Source organism: Lepisosteus platostomus, chromosome 6 (genome assembly GCF_059453375.1).
Source record: "Lepisosteus platostomus isolate fLepPlt1 chromosome 6, fLepPlt1.hap1, whole genome shotgun sequence".
Taxonomy (NCBI): domain Eukaryota; kingdom Metazoa; phylum Chordata; class Actinopteri; order Semionotiformes; family Lepisosteidae; genus Lepisosteus; species Lepisosteus platostomus.
In genome coordinates, this window is record NC_142616.1 from 65,907,886 (window position 1) to 65,927,449 (window position 19,564).

General features: G+C 46.8%; 1 protein-coding gene across 3 annotated transcripts; it reads right to left on the reverse strand.

The window, feature by feature from the left end:
- Positions 1 to 1,179: 1,179 nt before the first annotated feature.
- On the reverse strand, positions 1,180 to 18,170 carry bap1 (BRCA1 associated deubiquitinase 1). Of its 3 annotated transcripts, XM_088637004.1 has the most exons (17): positions 17,905 to 18,167; positions 17,196 to 17,225; positions 16,819 to 16,873; positions 16,312 to 16,444; positions 15,602 to 15,721; positions 15,270 to 15,331; positions 14,475 to 14,617; positions 12,598 to 12,676; positions 12,145 to 12,268; positions 11,321 to 11,465; positions 10,097 to 10,269; positions 9,101 to 9,234; positions 7,696 to 8,174; positions 6,511 to 6,695; positions 5,847 to 5,939; positions 4,948 to 5,020; positions 1,180 to 3,695 (listed from the first exon to the last, which is right to left on the reverse strand). In XM_088637004.1, the coding sequence occupies exons 1-17, from the start codon at positions 17,939 to 17,941 to the stop codon at positions 3,562 to 3,564; spliced, it is 2,199 nt and encodes a 732-aa protein (XP_088493130.1). In that variant the 5' UTR covers positions 17,942 to 18,167; the 3' UTR covers positions 1,180 to 3,561. The 3 variants fall into 3 exon arrangements, with proteins under 3 accessions (XP_088493130.1, XP_088493132.1, XP_088493131.1); XM_088637006.1 differs by lacking the exons at positions 1,180 to 3,695; positions 4,948 to 5,020; positions 5,847 to 5,939; positions 6,511 to 6,695 and adding an exon at positions 6,709 to 7,579 and having other exon boundaries at positions 7,626 to 8,174; positions 17,905 to 18,170; XM_088637005.1 differs by lacking the exons at positions 1,180 to 3,695; positions 4,948 to 5,020; positions 5,847 to 5,939; positions 6,511 to 6,695 and adding an exon at positions 6,709 to 7,579 and having other exon boundaries at positions 7,617 to 8,174; positions 17,905 to 18,170.
- Between the last annotated feature and the right edge of the window lie 1,394 nt (positions 18,171 to 19,564).

A 19,564-nucleotide genomic window follows, 5' to 3' on the forward strand; every position in this document is an offset into this window, starting at 1 on the left:
CACTCTGCTCTCCTCCCCACTGAGAGCTGGTGTGTTTGGAGAATACTGGTGCATCATCCAGGTGGGGCTGCACACTGGTGGTGGTGCTTTATAAGTGTAAGCAATTATAATTATTTACATGGTTTGCCTCCCTTGTTTGCTGGAGCAGCGTCTAGGAGTGAGGAAGGAGGGACAGGGGGGCAGGTCTGCGGGCTCACTGGGGGCAACTGTCCTTTCAGTGGACGAGAGGGGTGCGAGCTGATCGTGGAGTGGGTACAGTAGGGGGCAGGAGCAGCAGAAAACAGTCCAGGAGGCTGAGAAAATAAAGAAACCTGCCCCGTTCACAGAGGGGCGGAGAAATCAATGATCTATGACCGGAGAAAAAGGTTTTAAACCCCTATAATTAGATTCATTGAACAGCAAATACAGCATACATTTAAAAACATACAGCAAACACGTCAGAGAATTGCTTTGTAATGAACGTACAGTACCGGGAACTTCCCTACACTGCACTGTTCGGCAATTTAACACAAACACAATTTACGGTGAAAAACACAACTGGTCAAATCACTTGGGTGTTTCCGATATGGGCGACTCGCAGCTGTCGTCGAAGAAGGCTGAAGTACGATGCAGACGTCGTCTGTCGTGCGCGGAAGCGAGAATTGAGCTCAGTCAGAGTGAACTGTCAATCTGAGCCCTGCAGGGGACCGGTTACACTGCGGCCACATTTTTTCACCTGCGGGAGGAACTTGCTCTTTATACGCGTGATTTAAACGGTTCCTACCTCGAGTATTGTACTGTGGGACCCGGACTGATGCAAGGTCGAACCTTGCTTAAACTGGGGGAGAGGGTGGAGATGGGTTTGAGGGCTTCTCCCCGCCTCCGAGGGGCTGCTGCCGCTGGAGACCTGCAGGCTCAGGAGGGAGCCGGCCTGCGTTACGGCCACTGCGTGCTCGGTTCTCCCGTTTCAACTCGGGTTTTCGAGCAACCTGTACTTGCTAAGATGACGCCTCCTCCATGCAATTCCCTGCGCTCGCATTATTTAACCTTACCGGCGCATGATGCCAGACTGCCGCCACATTTACTTGGGCGGAACAGTGGCCCATCGGTGTGGAATTTTTCCCCAACACGGGCCAGGACGGGTTCTGGTATATCTGCCGATGGAAGAAGCTGTAACAGGCTCAAGAAAATCACACATGATCGGCTTTCCTTTCCTGTTTTTATTACCCCCCCAACCCCTCCACACACAGAAAAGGAAGCTCATCTTTCTTTTCTAAAAGCCCCCCCCCTCCACACACACTCCCCACCATTTAAAAAGAACGGGTTCGTGAAATCAGATTTAAATACAGCGAAAAACTTCACAACCGTTTGTCGAAGCTCAACTTAGACACAAAAAGCTGAACAGTAACCAAAAGGCTAACCCGACCTGACCTGTGGATGATGGTTCAATAGTAGCCTATCGGGTCATCATTAGGTGCAGTTTCTGAAAGATATGATTCAAAGGCACCATGCAGCAGTGACGAAGAAGCCTTATTTTGATCTCAATTACAAATGACCTTTTAGAGGCCTTTCAGCGCTTATCAACAGGATAGGGGCTCTGAAGGGTAAAATTTAGAGCAATCAGGGATTAATTATCCCTACATAACAGCATACAAAGGCAGGCACGCAGTGCACTTTAAGGCCAGAGATAATTTATTGTGCAGCTTCATGCCTAGAAGTTAGAAAGCGACAGGCTCTGCAACACAACTGATCTCCGTCATTGTGGGGAAAAACTAGTATCGCATGGCCATTTTGACAAAAAGACATTTATTCAATGTTGATGCTAATGTCATCTGATTACAGAAATCTGCATGGATGGATCATATCTCCGCATTTCTGTAAGTGTACAGTGCACATGAACATAGGACATCGATGAGACAGGAAGATAAAAAAAACGAAGAGTAGAAAAGACAGGCTGGCTCGGACACACACATATGTACACAAACACACGCCACCATTTTGCTAGGCGTTCTCGAAACCGGGGAGAGGATAACACCGCAGCAGGAGATGATGAGAAAATGGGAATAAAAGCAATGCATTCTCCTGCAGCAAGGTCGTTTCCGTTCTCACAACAGAAGAAAACCAAATATTGGTTAATGACTCGCAGCAATTCTTAATTAAAGGATACAGTATATACAGCTTTCACCTCAATAAAGCGACAGGAATTTTAAATAAGGAAAATGTGGTAAATAGTCTTCTTCCGCAAGGTCAAGAGCTTTTCCTTTGCAGGGCTTTTCCTTGTCAACAGATCGAGATTGCATCACCATACAGCACAGATAGGGGTGAAAATGGCTGGGGGGGGAGGGGTTGTTGACCAAGCTGAAAAATCCCCACGTTGGAGATCAACGGCCGCATCTCGGGAACGGTTAGGAGCTGATCACGCATATTTCTGATTTTTACACGTGTACTGACATTGTACACCCTTCTCCAGACTGACCATTTTCAGCCAAACCGGACATGGATGGTGACGAACCTTCAGGAAACCGTGACGTGAATGACCCTCCGGTACTTGGCGATTATATGCATTTTCCCAGTAAATGTTGAATTAACAACAAGTTCCATAACCAGTTACCATTACTTAGGTGACTAAATTGGGGGGAAAATACTCTAGTATGAAATGAAATAGGATTTTCCCCTAGTAAATTAGATTATATATACAATGCTTAACTATTTTCTTTTATATTTTTATTAAAATGTTAACATTCACTGTTAAGGTCCATATATGTAGTAGTACTGGACAACTAATATTATTTTGGCATGTTCTGTCCAAATACCAGATATGTTCTAAGCAGTATGAATACTTTATATCGCACTCTTATACAACTGTCACTGATGCAGAAAGGCAGAAAAGAATTACGACATGATCTTGTACGAAAGGAAAAAGGAAATGACTGACAAAGTGACTCTTGGAATCCTGCCGACTACTTTAAATGAAAACACCATCAATTGTACTTTTTAAAAATTCTTGTCTTCCTTATCCAGTTTAGTGATATATTGGCACCGACGGGAAAAAAAAACGAATTCAGCACAAGACGTGAGTCAACATACTAGAGCATGCCAAGGGGGGGGAAAGGTGAAAAAAATCTTTCAACAGGCTTCAGTCCGTCTCTGCGCTGCATACTAATATCGGAAAAAAACAGTTGCTGAGTGAGCCGCGGGCATATAACTGGATCAATGTCGGTGATCAATACTAGAAGATGGATTGCGATACAAAATTTAAAAAAACAAACCGGTCGCCATTCCTCAGTCCGAGCGTTCAGCGTACAGTGGAGAGGTACTGCCGAGTTTCCCCGAAGTGAAAAGCTTTTAATTCGCAAGCGTAGCAGCAGTCGGTGTGGCGAGCGACGTGCTGGTTTTCCGCCGGCTGCAGTTTCCCTTCGCTGCAGACGACGGGCGTCCCAGATCCCAGATCCCAGATCCCAGATCCCAGATCCCAGATCCCAGATCCCAGATCCCAGATCCCAGATCCCAGGCAGGCTCCCTTCGGGTCCGCAGAGCCCCCCCCCAGCTCGACGGGGCCACCGGTGACGCGCCGTCCCGGTCTCACTGCCGCTTGGCTTTGTAGGGTCGGGATCTTTTCCTGCGGTCGGGCTTCCTCTGTTTGTGGAGCCGGCCGATGCTGACCCCCTGCCGGCGCCGCACGGAGATGTTCTGCTCCACCAGGCTGGCCAGCATCCCTGCGGGACGGGAGAGTGACCTGTTACCACGATGAGCACAGGGAAACGCTGCCCTTTTTAATAATCATCCTTACGCTTACTGTATATAGCGCCTTCCTGGACACTCCACTCAAAGCACTTCACAGGTAATGGGGATCCCCTCCACCCCCACCAGTGTGTACCCCCACCTGGATGATGCTCCAGTCCGCCCCCCACACACCAGCTCTCAGAGGGGAGGAGAGCAGAGTGATGAAGCCAGTTCAGAGATGGGGGTTATTAGGAGGCCATGACTCCGAGGTAACACCCCTACTCTTTTCGAGAAACGCTCTGGGATTTTTAATGAGCACAGAGAGTCAGGCCCTTGGTTTAATTTCTCATCCAAAGATGAGATGGATTAATTTCTCATCCAAAGTTTTTATTTTCTACCTGCATTATGCTATTGTCTTCTACCTGACAGAAGTATCAATTCAGCGTCAAGCTAATGCAAGCAACAGCACAGACAGGTTGCATGTACTTGAGAGATGCAGCATCCTGTCTTTCCGGTTGGACAATGACAAGCAAATTAATAAAAAACGCTGTACCCTGGAAACGCACTGAAAAGTTTCATCTTTGCCAATAAAAAGGTGAACATGAATACATTACACTGCTAGCACAACTATTCTTTCAAGGATTCTTAGAACTCATCAGAACTAAAAGGGACATGCAGCACTCAAAAAGGTAGAGAACAAGGGTTATCATAAGAAGAAAACCATTGCATTCCCCTGAACAGCTTCCATCAGAATCACATTAATCAATACAGCTCTTAAGAAAATAAGAGATTTGCTTTGAAGCATCGTGCTCATTTTCCCCAAGTATCTTATGTACTCACTCCTGACTAGGAACTGAAAATGAATTGAAGAAAAAAGTTGAAATAACATTTTTATCTCCTATTTGAAGAGTATTACAAAATCAAGCTAAAAAAGACACAAAGGAACAAGTAATAGGTTTATTCTATTCTTATTTCTAAGAGAAGAAAGAAAAACGTTTCGGCCGTGGAGCCTTCTTCAGGTGTCAAAACTTGAAGACGCCTGAAGAAGGCAGTATTGTATTTTATAAAATAATGTTAAATTAGAAGACTCAAATTATTTCAGTTTATTTCTTAGCGAGTTAAGCACATATAAAGAAACAGATTTAAAGATTTAAACATAAAGAACACTTCAGTTTTAATATGTATATATAAAGAAAAAAGCAGAAGAAATAACAAGAGGGAGCCAAGTCCCAAAGGAAATCTTACCTTCCTGAGCCAGCATAGATATAAAGGTGCAAATAAATTCATCATAGTTGTGAGTCCTTCTCTGATCATCAATCTGGAGAGACAAAAGAGTTACAAACTGTCACTTTGTAATCTTGTTTGTTTTTTTAAAAAATACCACTGGGGATCAAACATTAAGAATCGCCACTCGTTATGCAACCTAGCATTGCCCATTTGACCTCTGACCCAAGCAACAGCATTAACAGGGAACCACAAAAGGCCACCCCGAGAAAGTGCCCTTGTCAGAGGCTGCTCTACCATTTCTACACTGAAAGCCCCACAATTGATTTACTTGTTAGCGTGATCGGATGCTTTTGCTTTGCTAGTCACAGTCCACCGTCAATGATGTAGCCCAAATTCTACCAACAATGCTGGCACAAAACGATTAGGCCGACACAAATTTCCTTCTGCACACAGCAGCTGCTAATGGCCGAGGGCCACTGGTGTTGGGATTATTCGTCCGTCTCCGAGACCTGCCAAGAGTCTGCAGGCGCGCTGTGATGTCAGCGAGAGACTCGCCACCTCCTCCAATCAGGCGCCAGCTCACCTGTTGGGCGCTATGGAGCCTGCGGCTTGTCTACTGCAAAGTGGCACTGCAAAGTGGCACTGCAGGCAGGCATGTAAGAAGACGTTAATGGCAAGTCAATGAGATCTCCTTGAATGCTGCATTCACATACAGTATTAAAATGTCAGTATAAAAGCGGGCTGTACATCCCAAAAAGATGTTCTGAAAATCAGTTTGTCTTCACATGCTGAACCTGGGAAAGGAGTTATCAGACTACCAACAAATCTCAATACACAAAATGCCTTGGCAACAGCCTACATGGAATACAGTGTCCCATTTCGCCTGCAAGCTCTCATCAAGACGGTCAAGATCCTACCTTGTATTTCTTTCTTTTCTCCACCTCCTCCTTGAGACAGACCTCATAGTTCGCAATGTCTGCCTCCACACACTTCAGCAAGGCAAGCAGCTCCTGCAGCAGAACAAATATAAAAGCATGTAAGACTTCTTCTGGGCAGCGTATAAAAAAGGAGCTATAGTTTATTGTGCCATGTTTTTTTTTGTTTTTTTCTGGGATGGGGAGGTTGTATTTTGAAGCATATTTAATGCTGGCAGGACAAAACCCCAGTTCTGTTTCTCAGTCCGATCAGCCTCATTCCTGGGAATCCTGGGAACGAGCCTATTCCGTGTCAAAACCTGAAGCTAAGTGAGGACAGGAACTGGGAAGTACTTGGATAGGAGGCATCTAAGGAAAATCATTGCTGGGAGCGGGATTCAAAGGCACTATACAAAAGGCTAGGATCCCTCATTTTTGCCAATTCCATTATTATAACTAACAGCAGGACGCCGAAGGACCCAACACTGCCAATCAGTAAATCAGGGAGCAGACGGTTCAGACATACTGGGACTGGAGGAGTGAGAGAATAAGCACAGTGGAATTCCAGAAGGAAATTTGTCTTTAAGGGAGAGGGTCGTAGGAATACAGGTTCTTCTGCCCGCGAAAAAAGGGAGCTAAAAACTCAATAAATGCAAAGGCCACTTGCTTTGGGGGAGTACTTCTCTCCTGACGGCTTGCTGCTGATCTCTCCCGTGCTGGATCCGTCTTTGCCGAGCTCCGCACCCTCCTTGCTCTCCTCCATCTTGCTTTCCAGGGAACTGCTGTCCCTCTCCTTCAGCCTCTCATCCTCGCGGACAGACGCGCCCTTGCCGAAGTCAGCGTTCGAGTCTCCTGAAACCAGGAAAACGGACATAAGGCAACGGCGGAGGGGAGAGGCATTGAGAGAGAGAAGCAGTTAAAAGAAAATTCCCCGCTCGGACCTAGAAACAGAGCGAGTATAGCAAACGTGTTTCACAAAGTGAAATAAAACGGTTCACACTCTTACACTTGATAAGTGTTTCATTCAATGGATCACGAGTTAAGATGCACCTAAAAGCAAATCTAAATTCATGAACACGGAGCTTTGTAGAGGACTACAGCCTCTGACCGAAAGCACTTGAAGCCGTTGAACGTCATTTATTTTGCCCGCAGAGGGACTTCTTGAGAGCAGTCTAGACAATCGTGCTCAATCTGCAGGAAGAGGAGGGTTTGATTGATGAAGCAGCTGCAAGCAGGAGAGGGTTTCAGACAGCTGGAAAAATTGCTCCTGCGGTTCAGGAGGACGGTTTTTGAGCTTTCCAGCTCCCTGTCGATCTAACGCTCACGAACAGGGAGAGAAGAGCTCCGGCCTGGGCAGCGGAGTCTTGGATTCCCCCAGTGCGGGCCCATAATGGACCGAGTGTGGCGGTGTTGGGTGGGTTCGAGACGGACAGAGGCGAGCTTGGCGGACTGTCGGAGAGAGACACGCCGATCGTGCTCACTCTCCCGTGTGGATCAGATGCAGGAGCGCCTGCAGAACAGAGAGCAGAGCACGCAGCGCAAAAAAACCCCGCCGATTCAGTCGGCAACCGTGAAGCGAGAGGGCAGCGAAAAAGATTTTTCAAATAAAGACTTGAAATACGTCAAACATAAAACCATCGCTCTGAACGGAGCCACGGTGCAAAATGCGTGGGGCGACACCCGCGGGAGATGAACCTAAACTGCCTGGGGACCCGGAAAGGGCTGGGATCCGAGCCCTCGGGGGCCCTCGGGGGCCCGACGGACCCGACGGACCCGACGGACCCGACGGACCCGACGGACCCGACGCGATGACAGCCAGCGGGGTTCTGGCCCGGCGCGCGGAATGGGTCACCTGTGTGCGCGAGAGTGCTCAGCACCCCGTCCTCTTGCAGGTGGAGCAGGGCGGAGCTGACGGCCGGGCCCAGGTCGCGGACGGCCCGGTTGTACCGCAGGGAGTCCAGGCGCAGCAGCCCCTCGTCCTCCCCGAACAGCGCCTTGGACAGCTGCGAGGTGACGGGGCTGGAGGGCCGTGTGGCGCTGGCCGAGCGGATGGGCGAGCGCAGCGGGGAGTTGAAGGCGCTGCCGATCTCCGACGCCGTGTCCGTGCTCTCGTTGCTGGGGGTGGGCGAGGGCTGGGAGGGCGCCGGGGCGCAGGCGCTGCCCGCAGCGGCGCCCGCCGTCTTGATGGACAGGGGGACGGACAGGTCCTTCTTCTGCGACTCCTTCAGCTTCTCCGCCAGCACGGTGATCGAGCTGGGCTGCAGGAGGGACAGCTGGCCGCCCACGGGGCCCCCCGCCGCAGGCTGCTTCAGCCCGTGCTTCCTCTTGTACCTGCGGGGGGGGAGAGGCACAGGCCGTGACACGCTGGCCCTGCAGAGCGGCCGGCAAGAGACGGGCACGTACGACCACGCATCAGAACCATGTGGGTGCCTAGCCCCAAGGTATTTCTGGACATCAGCATTTTAACAATGAGAATTCCTTACACTTGTGTAGCGCTTTTCTGGACACTCCACTCAGAGGGCTTTCCAGGTCATGGGGACCCCCTCCACCCCCACCAGTGTGCGGCCCCACCTGGATGAGGCTCCAGTCCTCTCCCCACACACCAGCTCTCAGTGGGGAGGAGAGCAGAGTGATGGAGCCAGTTTAGAGAGGGGGGTTATTAGGAGGCCACGACTGGTAAAGGCCAGGGGGAAATTTGGCCAGGACGCCAGGGTAACACCCCTACTCTTTTCAAGAAACGCCCTGGGATTTTTAATGACCACATAGAGTCTGGACCTCGGTTTTACGTCTCATCTGAGGGACACAACAGACGAGAAGGACGATTTTAGAGCACACGTAAAGAAAGAACTATGATCTCTCCTAACTTCTTCCTGCACCCAGAATTACTGTACTCCAACACCACTACATACACGACAACTGAATGCAAGCCGAAATTGTACTTAAAACTGTATTAGTTACACTTGCCCTGTTTTTGTCCTGTTGTATTTTTTCTCTGTTTGCGTATTTGCACAGTTTTGATTATCTGTTATGTTATTACACCGTTATTGTTATTATGTGACTGTCTATTGTCTTATCTTCTGTTCTATTTACATACTGCACCTGGGTGACTAACGAGAAACGCTTTTCACTATACTACGCACCTGTGTAAGTATAATGACAAATAAAGTTGAATTGAATTGGAAAAAAATGTGCCGGACGCTGCACTGCACTGCACAGGCTGCTGTGGTAGAGCAATCTCCACACGTGATGACACTGACCTGGGGACCACAGGGGCCTCCGTGCTGCGGCATTCCTCCTCCTCTTCATCCTCATAGTCATCCTCATCATCAGAATAGGGGTGGTGAGGGCGAGCAGAGCCCCTGGAACGTCCAGCAGCCAGGTCCTCTTCCTCCTATCAATCGCAAATCACCGGTCAGCGAGCCATACTGCCTGGCTGTCACTACCCCGAGCTGAAAGTAATGAACCCCTCCCAGCTAACACCACTGTGGAAAACACCCATGAAGTGTTTCAGATAACGAAGGGAAATACCAACACGCGATAAATAACCACACTGGCAGTTCTTCATGTCTGACTCATCTTGACGACATTAGCCGTCCGTCGGTCGGAGAGAATTATCTTGTAGAGATCTGATGCTGTGCTTCTCTCACGGAGAAGACAGGAGGAAAATATCTCAGACGGTATCTCTTATTGTTTTCAAAAAGAGGATCTAAGAGACGAAACGTGAAAAGCTCAACAGCTCCTTTGTACAGTAACGGAGAGCAGAGTACCACCATCTCTCTTCCAGTAACAGAGCAACACAGGTTCACATGTTGTTGCATCTTCAGTATTTTGACACTTTTACTTCGGAAGAGAAAGTGCATGCATTGCATTGTGTGTCCATATTCTACCATACATTACATACATAGTAAAAAGAACACAGATCCGAGACATTACTGAACTCAAGACAGACCCTTGAAATCCAGCAGTCTTCAGCCTAACCATTAAATCAGCAGTTTATGAAGAGATGGAAGAATAGAACTGGGATCATAATAAGGAAGTGAAGTGTTATATTAAGCCATTTTGAGATCACCTGGAACATAAATCACAACGCCAAATTTAGCCTATAAAATTTAATCAGTTGGGTCAAGTCCAATAGGTAAAAAAAAAAAATCAATAAAGACCCCTCGAAGACTAAGACGACACACTTTGGTTTTAAATGAACAAACATCGCTCCCTTCCACAACCCAAACAAACAAGTAAACCGGCATGTCAACCTGCATGGGCGATTTGGCGTAGTTGTGGTTGTCCAGAAAGGCCGGCAAGCGCTGGACGATGGGGTTGGGGGTGACCGGGGGTCCATTTAAAGGGCAGCTTGCTTGTTTCCCAGGAGCCTTCGCTTTGGGTGTGGAGGGATTCTGGCTCGGGGCAGCCGAGCCATCTGCGGAATCTGGAAGAGTTCCGGGAGGAAGTTTTGGGAGGGTTACAACAGGAAGAGGGGTCATCTTTCCCCGCCACGGCCTTCCGCCACAAACACGCGCCGGTCTCGGGGACGCCGAGTCAATCCACTGCCATCAAAACCTGAAAGGCCTCAAACCTCCCCCTTTCAATTTTGTGATCATCTATAAATCCGTGGTCTCGTGAAAAACGCCGGACTTGTTGACATACAACTCACGACCAAAAATGTCTTATAAATATATACGCAAAGAGCATATAACCAGAGAAATATTACGGAGTGGAGCACGGCACCGTACTGTGGCAGCTCAAGCAGGATCGAGTTTAACTATGGACCCCCGCACGGCATTCGACTTCACACATCATCCCTTTTCACTTTACATCTTTACATTCCCCCGCGGTATTTAAACGGGGAACAGCAGTCCCAGTTTCCCAGGCGGGTTATTGAATCTCGATGACAAAACAAATTCATTGACCGCATGGAAAAGAAAACCAGATCTCGAATAAAGCACCGAATTCGGGAGTTTTGCGAAAGCGCGGTAAGGCGCCATTGGCGTCGCAAACCCCTGGTCTCACCACGGGCGGGAGAGCGGGTTACCGAGAACTGCCCTTCCCGCTCACTAGTCACTAGTACACGACTGATGGACTGCGACGCACGAGCAGATAAGTGCAGGCTGGGCCGCAGGTATTTCCCCGCAGACATGTTCCGACGTGACCTGCATGCCGAGTTACGCTCTGGCAGTAGTATTTGTTGGCAAAACTGTCTTGGAAGTCGAGAGCAACACGTTCAGGTGGATTAAAAGCGACGGATTCACAAGGCTGTATCATTTTGCCAGACGTTTTGCTGCCACGCTCTGAAACACACAATAAGGCCCTGCGCATACCTGGAAATTCTGTCTATCTTGTGATGTAAATTGTAAGTACATTTTACTTTTATTGTAGTTTGCAATGCACTCATACATGCCGGAGGTCAGAACCCAGAAATATAAAAATAGCCGTGCAGTTCCCCCCCCATATTACTACTCTGGGACCGGGTGGAGAGGCACCTGCGCGGGCGGCTTCCTCGGAGACCGGCGTCGCGCCCGGGTCAGCCCCCGGCTCCTTCTTCACCGCGGGAGGAGTGTCGTCGGGAGAGGAGGCTTCCTGCTGCTTGCGGTCCTGGGCGAGATCCAGCTGGGTCACGCGGATCAGCTGGAACGACACCAACACAGCTCAGGGCGCCGTGCCTCACGAGAACACGGCCACTCCGAAACTGCCACCCGGCCATTTTCAGAAGCCTTGTTTTGATCATTCCTACCTCAGGTGCACAGGTTACAGGAAACTCAGAACAGAAGCAGACAACAATCGGGTCAAATCTACATAGTTTAGGGAGAGAATCAACTCAGAATACTACTGTGAAGCCCTGGGTTAACTGGACATCAGTTCAGTCTCATGCCAAGTCCAGAGCTCTAGGAACCTGCACAGCTTGCTCTGGGAAATAGCAAGTAAAGAGTCGGAGACAAATCAGAAACAGCACCAGGCTGCCAATTGTCACAACGGCCCATTTGATTCAAGCAAATCCTTCACAAATGAAACGGACTGTCATTCTCCAATAACGGAAAGAAATCCTGTGTCTGAGAACCAGTCATGCGCAGAAATGACGCCCGCTTTCGTACGGAACCACAAACCCGAACAGGAATCTGACTCTTCATCTTGTGTAGCGGTTGAAATGACTTCAGTCACGGCACTAGGAAACTTGTGTTCTCACGTTCTAAAATGGGCCCATGTGGCCTTATAAAAACACGTCGAGGCTACAGGTAGCTCAGTATGCTTTCCAATGCCTTGAAGAAGCTCTCTGCACTAGATATCGAAGTCAGAGAAAGACCTGTACCTGCTGCAGGCCCTCGAGCACAGTCTGCCTGTTCATTTTCAAGATGTGAAGCTTTGACTCGTATTTAATCCTCCGGTCGGGAACCACCGCCATCAGGTTGAAGCGAATATCATGGTAAGGTTCCCTAAAATTGGACAAAGGTAGGACAACAACTGGAACCATCTGTGACAGCAACAATGGGCATTTCAATTGCTTTGGATCCTTTGAATAAACGCTAAATCCCAAAAAACGGAGAATGAAATGTACTTTACGTCAATCAAAATGCATACTATAATGCACGAGATGCTATTAATGCATTTTATACGTCAATATAAACAGAGACCTCTACAATATAAAAAATACAAATGACAGGATGCAAGATATAACAAGAAAACCTTGCTTTGCGAATGCAAGGGCTTGAAGAGAACTGCGCGCGTTTCTTTAAAGAAGAGAAAGTGGGGTGGTCCGTCTTACCCTGCTGTGGCCAGCCCTATCCTCTCCATGATGACTCGTCTGGCCTTGTCTGTCCATTCCTCCTCCTCTCCCCAGGGCCCTGGCACAATCAGATCCTCAAGTCACCAGCTGCGGCTAAACACGCGTCTCTATTCACAGAGCACGGCAGAGCAGGCCAGCAAGTCGAGTCACTGCACACCGATCAGCTACTAGAGATTGGCTGGGATGCATGAGGAACAAAAAATGTTTCTCCCTGCACGGTCACGAATTAGGGCTTTATCACTCCAGTGCCCAACCTTCAGTCGTAGGGAATGCAACTCAATAAAGGACACCTCAAAATGATTTTAATGCCAGCTGACATTTCCGAAGGCCCCCTTCCGTTTCACTCAAGCATTCCACAGGGAGAGACAAGCTCGTTGCACTGAGATGCTTCACTGGGCTTCTTGTTTTCAACGCTCAGTAGATTCTGCTGACCGAACGCGTAAAAATCCAGGAATGAGACTACTTTCCCAGGGGGAAACCCCCCAGACCAGTCAGAACCCTATTAAACCACGACAGAAAAACATCTCCACCTGACCTTGGTAAATGGAGAGCATAACTAGCAAATGAAGACTCTATTCTAACCGCAGCAGAGGAAGAGGATGGAGTTTTATTGTTATGCAGCTTATGTCGGAAGTGAAAGAAAAGATGGAGGATTATCGTGAACATGTGAGACTTGGGATTCCTGTGGGTCTGGCATCCAGCAGGTTATCTGGGTCTGCGTGAGTTAGAGAGAAGAGACAAGACTACAAGGGGACCTGACACGAGTACTCAAAATCCTCAAAGGCTCTGACTAAGTCAACTTTGCGGATTTCTCCAGAACAAACTGTGAAACACGAACCAAAGGGCACAAGTAGAAACTGCAGGGGAGTGACTTTAAAACTCAGAACAGGGGTCCCTTCTCTATACAGAGGGTTGAGGGAGTGTAGAACAAGCTACCCAGCTATGCTTCTCCCCAAGTTGGCAAACCCTGGTCTAAGGAAACAGAGTACCGAGGCCTTGAATCAAGAGATAGCATCTGACAGATTTATAAAGCATTTTAAGGATGACAAACAATATCAAACACAGCAGCGTCTCGAATCTGCGGGGGCTTGGTGCCTAGAAACGTCATGAACAGCCACATTTACATATAATCAAGCCCACCACTATATCATCACATAGCATACTACAGTACATAACATGTACGGCCAAAAGATACAGTATATGTAATCCTCCCTTTTTCTGATAATTAAAGTGCTAATGCTTTGGCTTTAAGTTAATTAAAATAACATTAATCAACTAAAAAAAAACAACAATAACAGCAAACGTGTAGTAATCAGCAAAAATAAACATGAATCCCTCCTCTGCATCCAGAGGATGCCTGCACTTTCTCCGCCACTGGGATTCGCACCATCCCACAGTAATGAAACGGGCAATAAAGCTGTCCTTCCCCACGCTGCTGACACAGAACCTGGAGCGTTCGCTCCAATCTAGAAACAAGACCAGGCTGGGACGCGGATGCTGGGAAGTGGATACTTGGGCTGGGGGCAGGGAGAGCCTCGTTCGTGAGCTGGATTTCTCTCACAATCCCCTGCCTGCTGTGCCGCTGACTTGAAAACTGTTCCACACCACCCTTCAGCTCGGGTTCATCCCCCACTCTGCTCCTCTTCCACCCAAGACCCCGTCGGCCAGACCGAACCGCGAATAAGCGAACGCTAAATGCAAAATGTTCAATTCGCAGATGTCAAGACCCAGCTGTAGAAAACATTTAGGCCAGCAGCTCCTCAGAACGCTGAAAACTTAAGGACAGTCCTTCTGAGGAGCATCAGTTCTGAGATCGCCCAATTTTAGGGGCGTTGCCCGTTTCAGGGAGTCCTTACCATGGTCGATGGGGTAGGCTTTCAGCCCATCCAGCTCAAAGAGACGGCCCTTGATAGGCACGTAGCTGACGAAGTGAAAGGCCTCCATTGTCCTCACCGCGCTGATCCCATTCTGCTTCTCTGGCAGGTGTCTAGGTTCCGGTCTTCAGGGGGGAAAAAATAAATAAATAAGTGCACAGTGTGAGCGGATGTCAGGATACTCCCTGCATCGTGCCATCCCTGGCACCAGCGACTCTTTTTTAGTTGCGTTACTCCCGAACAATCCGGAATCGGGAATATTCACTCCTCCGATTCCCACCCTGCTGCTCCGGTCACTCGAGGGTGGAAAAAAGAGACACTGCAGCATCCCCGCCTGCCTAGCACGTCGACTGGAGCCGGAATGCCACAAGAACCCAGGCCGACTGATCCCAACCCTATCCTATGGTTGTAGAGAGGCCAATCCTGACCTTCCACTTGGGAAATCCTGATCCATCCCAGTTAACGCTTACATCCAACCATTTTCAAACTGCCTCTTCCAATTTAGGGTCATGTGGGAACTGGAGCCTATCCCAGCAAGCAATGGGCACAAGGCAAGGTACACCCTGGATGGTAAGCAGTCTATCACCGGTTACGCTCCCATATCATACCTAATTTGTATGAACTTTTTTACCACTTTTTAAAGTCAGATCACCATGCAAACAAAAGACTAGAAATCTGATACAACTCTAGAATCAAAACAATCGCAGTTTTTGATGCATTCACACAGAGTGAGGTTTCTAGGAGAAATCTTTTGAGAAATCTTTCCTCTTACTCTACCTTGCATGGCTGTTGTGAGCTTTGGCGAGCTCAGGTGCATTTCCAATTGCATATCCTTTACTCTGGAAACAAAATGAAAAAAAAAACATTTTTTGTGGCAGGCCAACAACTTTAGATCAGAAAAATGCGACATCGCAAAAACAAACCCTTAACTTTCGACAAAGACCTTCCCCACAAATCTCATTTTAAGCCCTCGAAAAGCAAAGCAAAAGAAAACACATTCACCTTAAACTGCAAATATCTGAATTAAATGACTTGGAAATGCAAGAGCTGTAGGACAATCATGTATGTTTGCTCTTGAAAATGCACCCACTCCCCCTGTACCCCCACACCTCTGGGCTGAAGCCTTTGGTGAATTCCTTCATTCGACTGAGGGTCAAACCCAGGTCCACGTTGTTGCAGTTCAGGAGGACGCTCAGCAGGGCATGTGTAGCACAGGAGTTGGGAATGAGCTGTACAGAGGAAACGGCGAAGAGAGAGAGAGAAAAAGATCTCTGAGGAACCTGCTGACAGGAGTGAATGGCCCATAAACCCAAGAAGAGCGCAGCTCATTTCTCATGACAGCCCTTTCCTGAAGAGTGGCGGAGGAGTGGAGCAAACTATCCAGTCATGCTGCTGGAGCCGACACCACGTTTGTTTGGAGGAGACGTCTGAATGAGAACCTCCAGTTGGGGCAGGAGGCTCTTCTTTACCCAAGCGTAGTGGGGATGTGTACCAACTGCCCAGCCACGTTGCTGAAGCCAATACCCCGTCTTCCTCCAAGAAACCGCTGGATGAGATCCGCCAATTACTTAGCTACCAAACGGCTTCCTTTTGTTCAAAACCTTTATGTTCTTATAGTATAGGTCATATAAAATTAGGCAACATAACAACCCTCATCATTTCTTCTAAGACAGAAAGATTATCATCTATAGCATCACCCCAACAAGAAAACCGAGTACTGTGTCCTCACGTGCCACGACAGACACTATGCGTCGCGATAAAAGATCTCTGTGCACTGAAAGCAAAAGCGAATGTGAGTAAAGGCCGATCGTAACCACACCTGGTGAGCGAAGAACATGTCGTTCACTATCTCATCATCAATGACCGATGTTTCATCCACCAACGTGGAGACCTTTCTCCTGGACCGACGCTCTTCAATCCACTTAAACAGGAAGATGAAGCCATAGACAGGGCTGTAGGGACACGGATATTGTCTTGAGCACACTGTGAGCGATGCTGGACCACAACAAAGCATATGTGACAGTAACACTTTTGAGGAGGTCGTTATCCTATGCATTACTACTTAAATCATTAAAGCATCTACTTCTCATTTCATTTTATATGTGGTTTTAATTGATTGCATATAAACTTAAAGGCTCAAGATAGCATAGACTGTATTAAGGTTAACTGATTTTAAAAAAAGCTTCCTGCAATTCTACAATGCTCAGCAGCTCAAGAAGGCTGAACACAGGCGTTTCTTCTTTCTAACACATATCTGTTGCCTTTAACTAGGGAGCCATTCTCCATGAACAGTTTATGCGTATTGCTTTCAGAAAACAGGTGTTACCTCTGGCATTTACTCTGCAAATCATAGATCTCCTCCACTTGTACCCCTTTTACACCTGCAACATAAAGATTAAGGTGAATGACCTGTACTCAAACGAGAAAATACTTTATTTCTGGCAACACCATTGAAATTGACTGCTCAATACTCTAGCCAAAACAAAGCTAGACAGTTTTGCTCTGTGATACTCTTAACGTTGGAGACTTCACGAAATAAGCAAGCTTTGAGAGTCGATTATACCTTGAAATTAAAACTTTCTATGAACTATGTTGCCACGAGTGCTCGGGAACAGGCAGATCTCAGTTACTTGATCATTGAAGCTCAGCTCTGAAGGAACAACGTGTCAACATTGTAGCTTTCTAAAATATGCTTCCACTTACCAAAATCCTCCACCAATAATGTGAAGAGTCCTAAAATAAATAAATTAACCAGTCAATCACAGAACAAAGACAAGCGACCATAGATCTAATAAAAATTATTAACCGCAAGTAAAATAATCAATTAGTTTTACTTCCTAAAACTAAACTCCTGCGCACAAGTAACAATCCCTTTATATTCCTTCAATTAGGAATATGTAATGTAATCTGATGAAAAATATGCAGGACAGTCAAAAGTGCTTTTCTCTTCATCCCAGATTTAACGCCCAACAGTAAGTAGCTCACCAGGGAAGACATGCTGGTTTAAAATCAAGAAGAGAACATACAGGAGTAACTTCACTCGTAATCCGTCAACTACCAGGCCACGCGTTATAAACGAATGCGTGCACAATTAAATAATTCATTTTTCCCCGAGTCAAGTTTTTCTGAAACGAGTGCCGCTCGTTTGCAAAACATGCCCGGCTCTGGGGGTCAAATGCAACGGACGTATTTCTTTTTTACCAGCTGCAACTACAAGAACGTAAACAAGCATCATATGACCCATGCACAAACCCAAACAACCAGCACGGGCTTTGAAACACTTGCACGCTCAGAAGTAAGGTGGGGAAAAGACGCGCACTAGTCATAAATGCTGAAGAAGCCGCAGTAATTATTCGCATGCAACTGACGAAAGGCTTTTTCTACTTTCTCTCGTTGCATCGCTCATACCCACCCGGGTCACTCTCGAGCTCCAACCACCCTTTATTCATTTTCTTTACCACCTCGAGTCTGCAGGCTCCCTAACTCCTTATCCAGTCCATCTCCCCCATCGGGAAAAAAAGACAAACCGAGCAAGCAAGCAAGCGAGCAATATCGTCCTTTAGGCGACGGGAGGAGAGAAGCACCGAAACACAAAAGCGAACGGAGAGTTAATCGTCTGCCTCGACGTCATTAAACAGGGACTACAGTGCCACAACACCACCAAAAGCGCAAAAGCTAAAACGTAGAACAGCCCAAACGTCACCACACGAGAGCACGGGCCACTTATCCCCCCATGCGCGGCAGCCGAGGGACGCCATGTTGGTAAGGTCTGCAGGAAGGTCACCCCTGCGTGCATAGCTTTTTTTTTTTTAAGTTTTAATTTAAACATCAGGAATACAGAAAAAACAGGAGACGAAATATTAAAAGCGAGACAAAAATAGACACTTCACAGCCAGAGGAATTCACAATTATAAAAGCTGAAATTAAACTTTTTACATCATTCCATTGTTTGTCTTGCCTTTTGATTCTCTCAATTTCTAATTGAATTTAAATAAAAAACACATTCTACCTTAAAAGCATTAATAGAGGGAGCAGTATTAGACCATTTATGTTTGTGGATGAAGTATCTCACCAAAATAATTAACAGATAAATTATAAAAACATATCCTTTATCCAAATCAGGTCTGATAAAATATAAAATGATAGCAAAATTTCTCAATTTAACATTTAACTTAAAATATTTAACAATAGTATTTTGGAAATCTATCCAAAACAATTTTGTATATATGCAATTAACAAACAAATGTAACAAATATTCCTTCTCGTTATTACAAATTGCACTGCTGCTTCTAAGAAAAGTTTCAAGTGCTGTGCTGAAGTTGTTGTTGTTTTTTTGGCCTGCTGGTGTCGCTGTTGTACAGAGAATATCAAAACGTACTTCGTAGTAAAAATGCTTCATGATTTTTTTAATAATTTGTGAACAGTCACCCGTTGTCTTGTTGAACTCCTCTCTTGTTGACGTTTTTGCGATACCTGCAGATGCAGCTGTGTTTGCATAATTTGATTTCAAAAACACAATTAACTTTGCAAATTAAAGAAAGCACCTTTAGAACATTTTTATTGGAAAAATGCCTTAATAAACATATATAGTATTTTACACACAATATTTTCGTTTCTGTATTTAAAATTCTTGTGGCTAAGGATCTGCACCTGTGGCTGGAAGGCTGCCGGTTCAAATCCTGCAGTCGGCAGAGGAATCCTACTCTGTTGGGCCCCTGAGCAAGGCCCTTAACCCCAACTGCTCCAGGGGCCCTGTACAATGGCAGACCCTGTGCTCTGACCCCAAGCTTCTCTCCCTGTCTGTCTCCATGGAGAAAAGCTGGGGTATGTGAAAAGATGAATTCCTAATGCAAGAAATTGTATAGGGCTAATAAAGAAACATTATTATTATTATTATTATTATTATTATTATTATTATTATTATTATTATTATTATTATTATTATTAATCAAGTCCTTTTAATCCCCATCTCTGAACTGGCTCCATCACTTTGCTCTCCTCCCCACTGAGAGCTGGTGTGTGGGGAGAGGACTGGAGCATCATCCAGGTGGGGCTGCACACTGGTGGGGGTG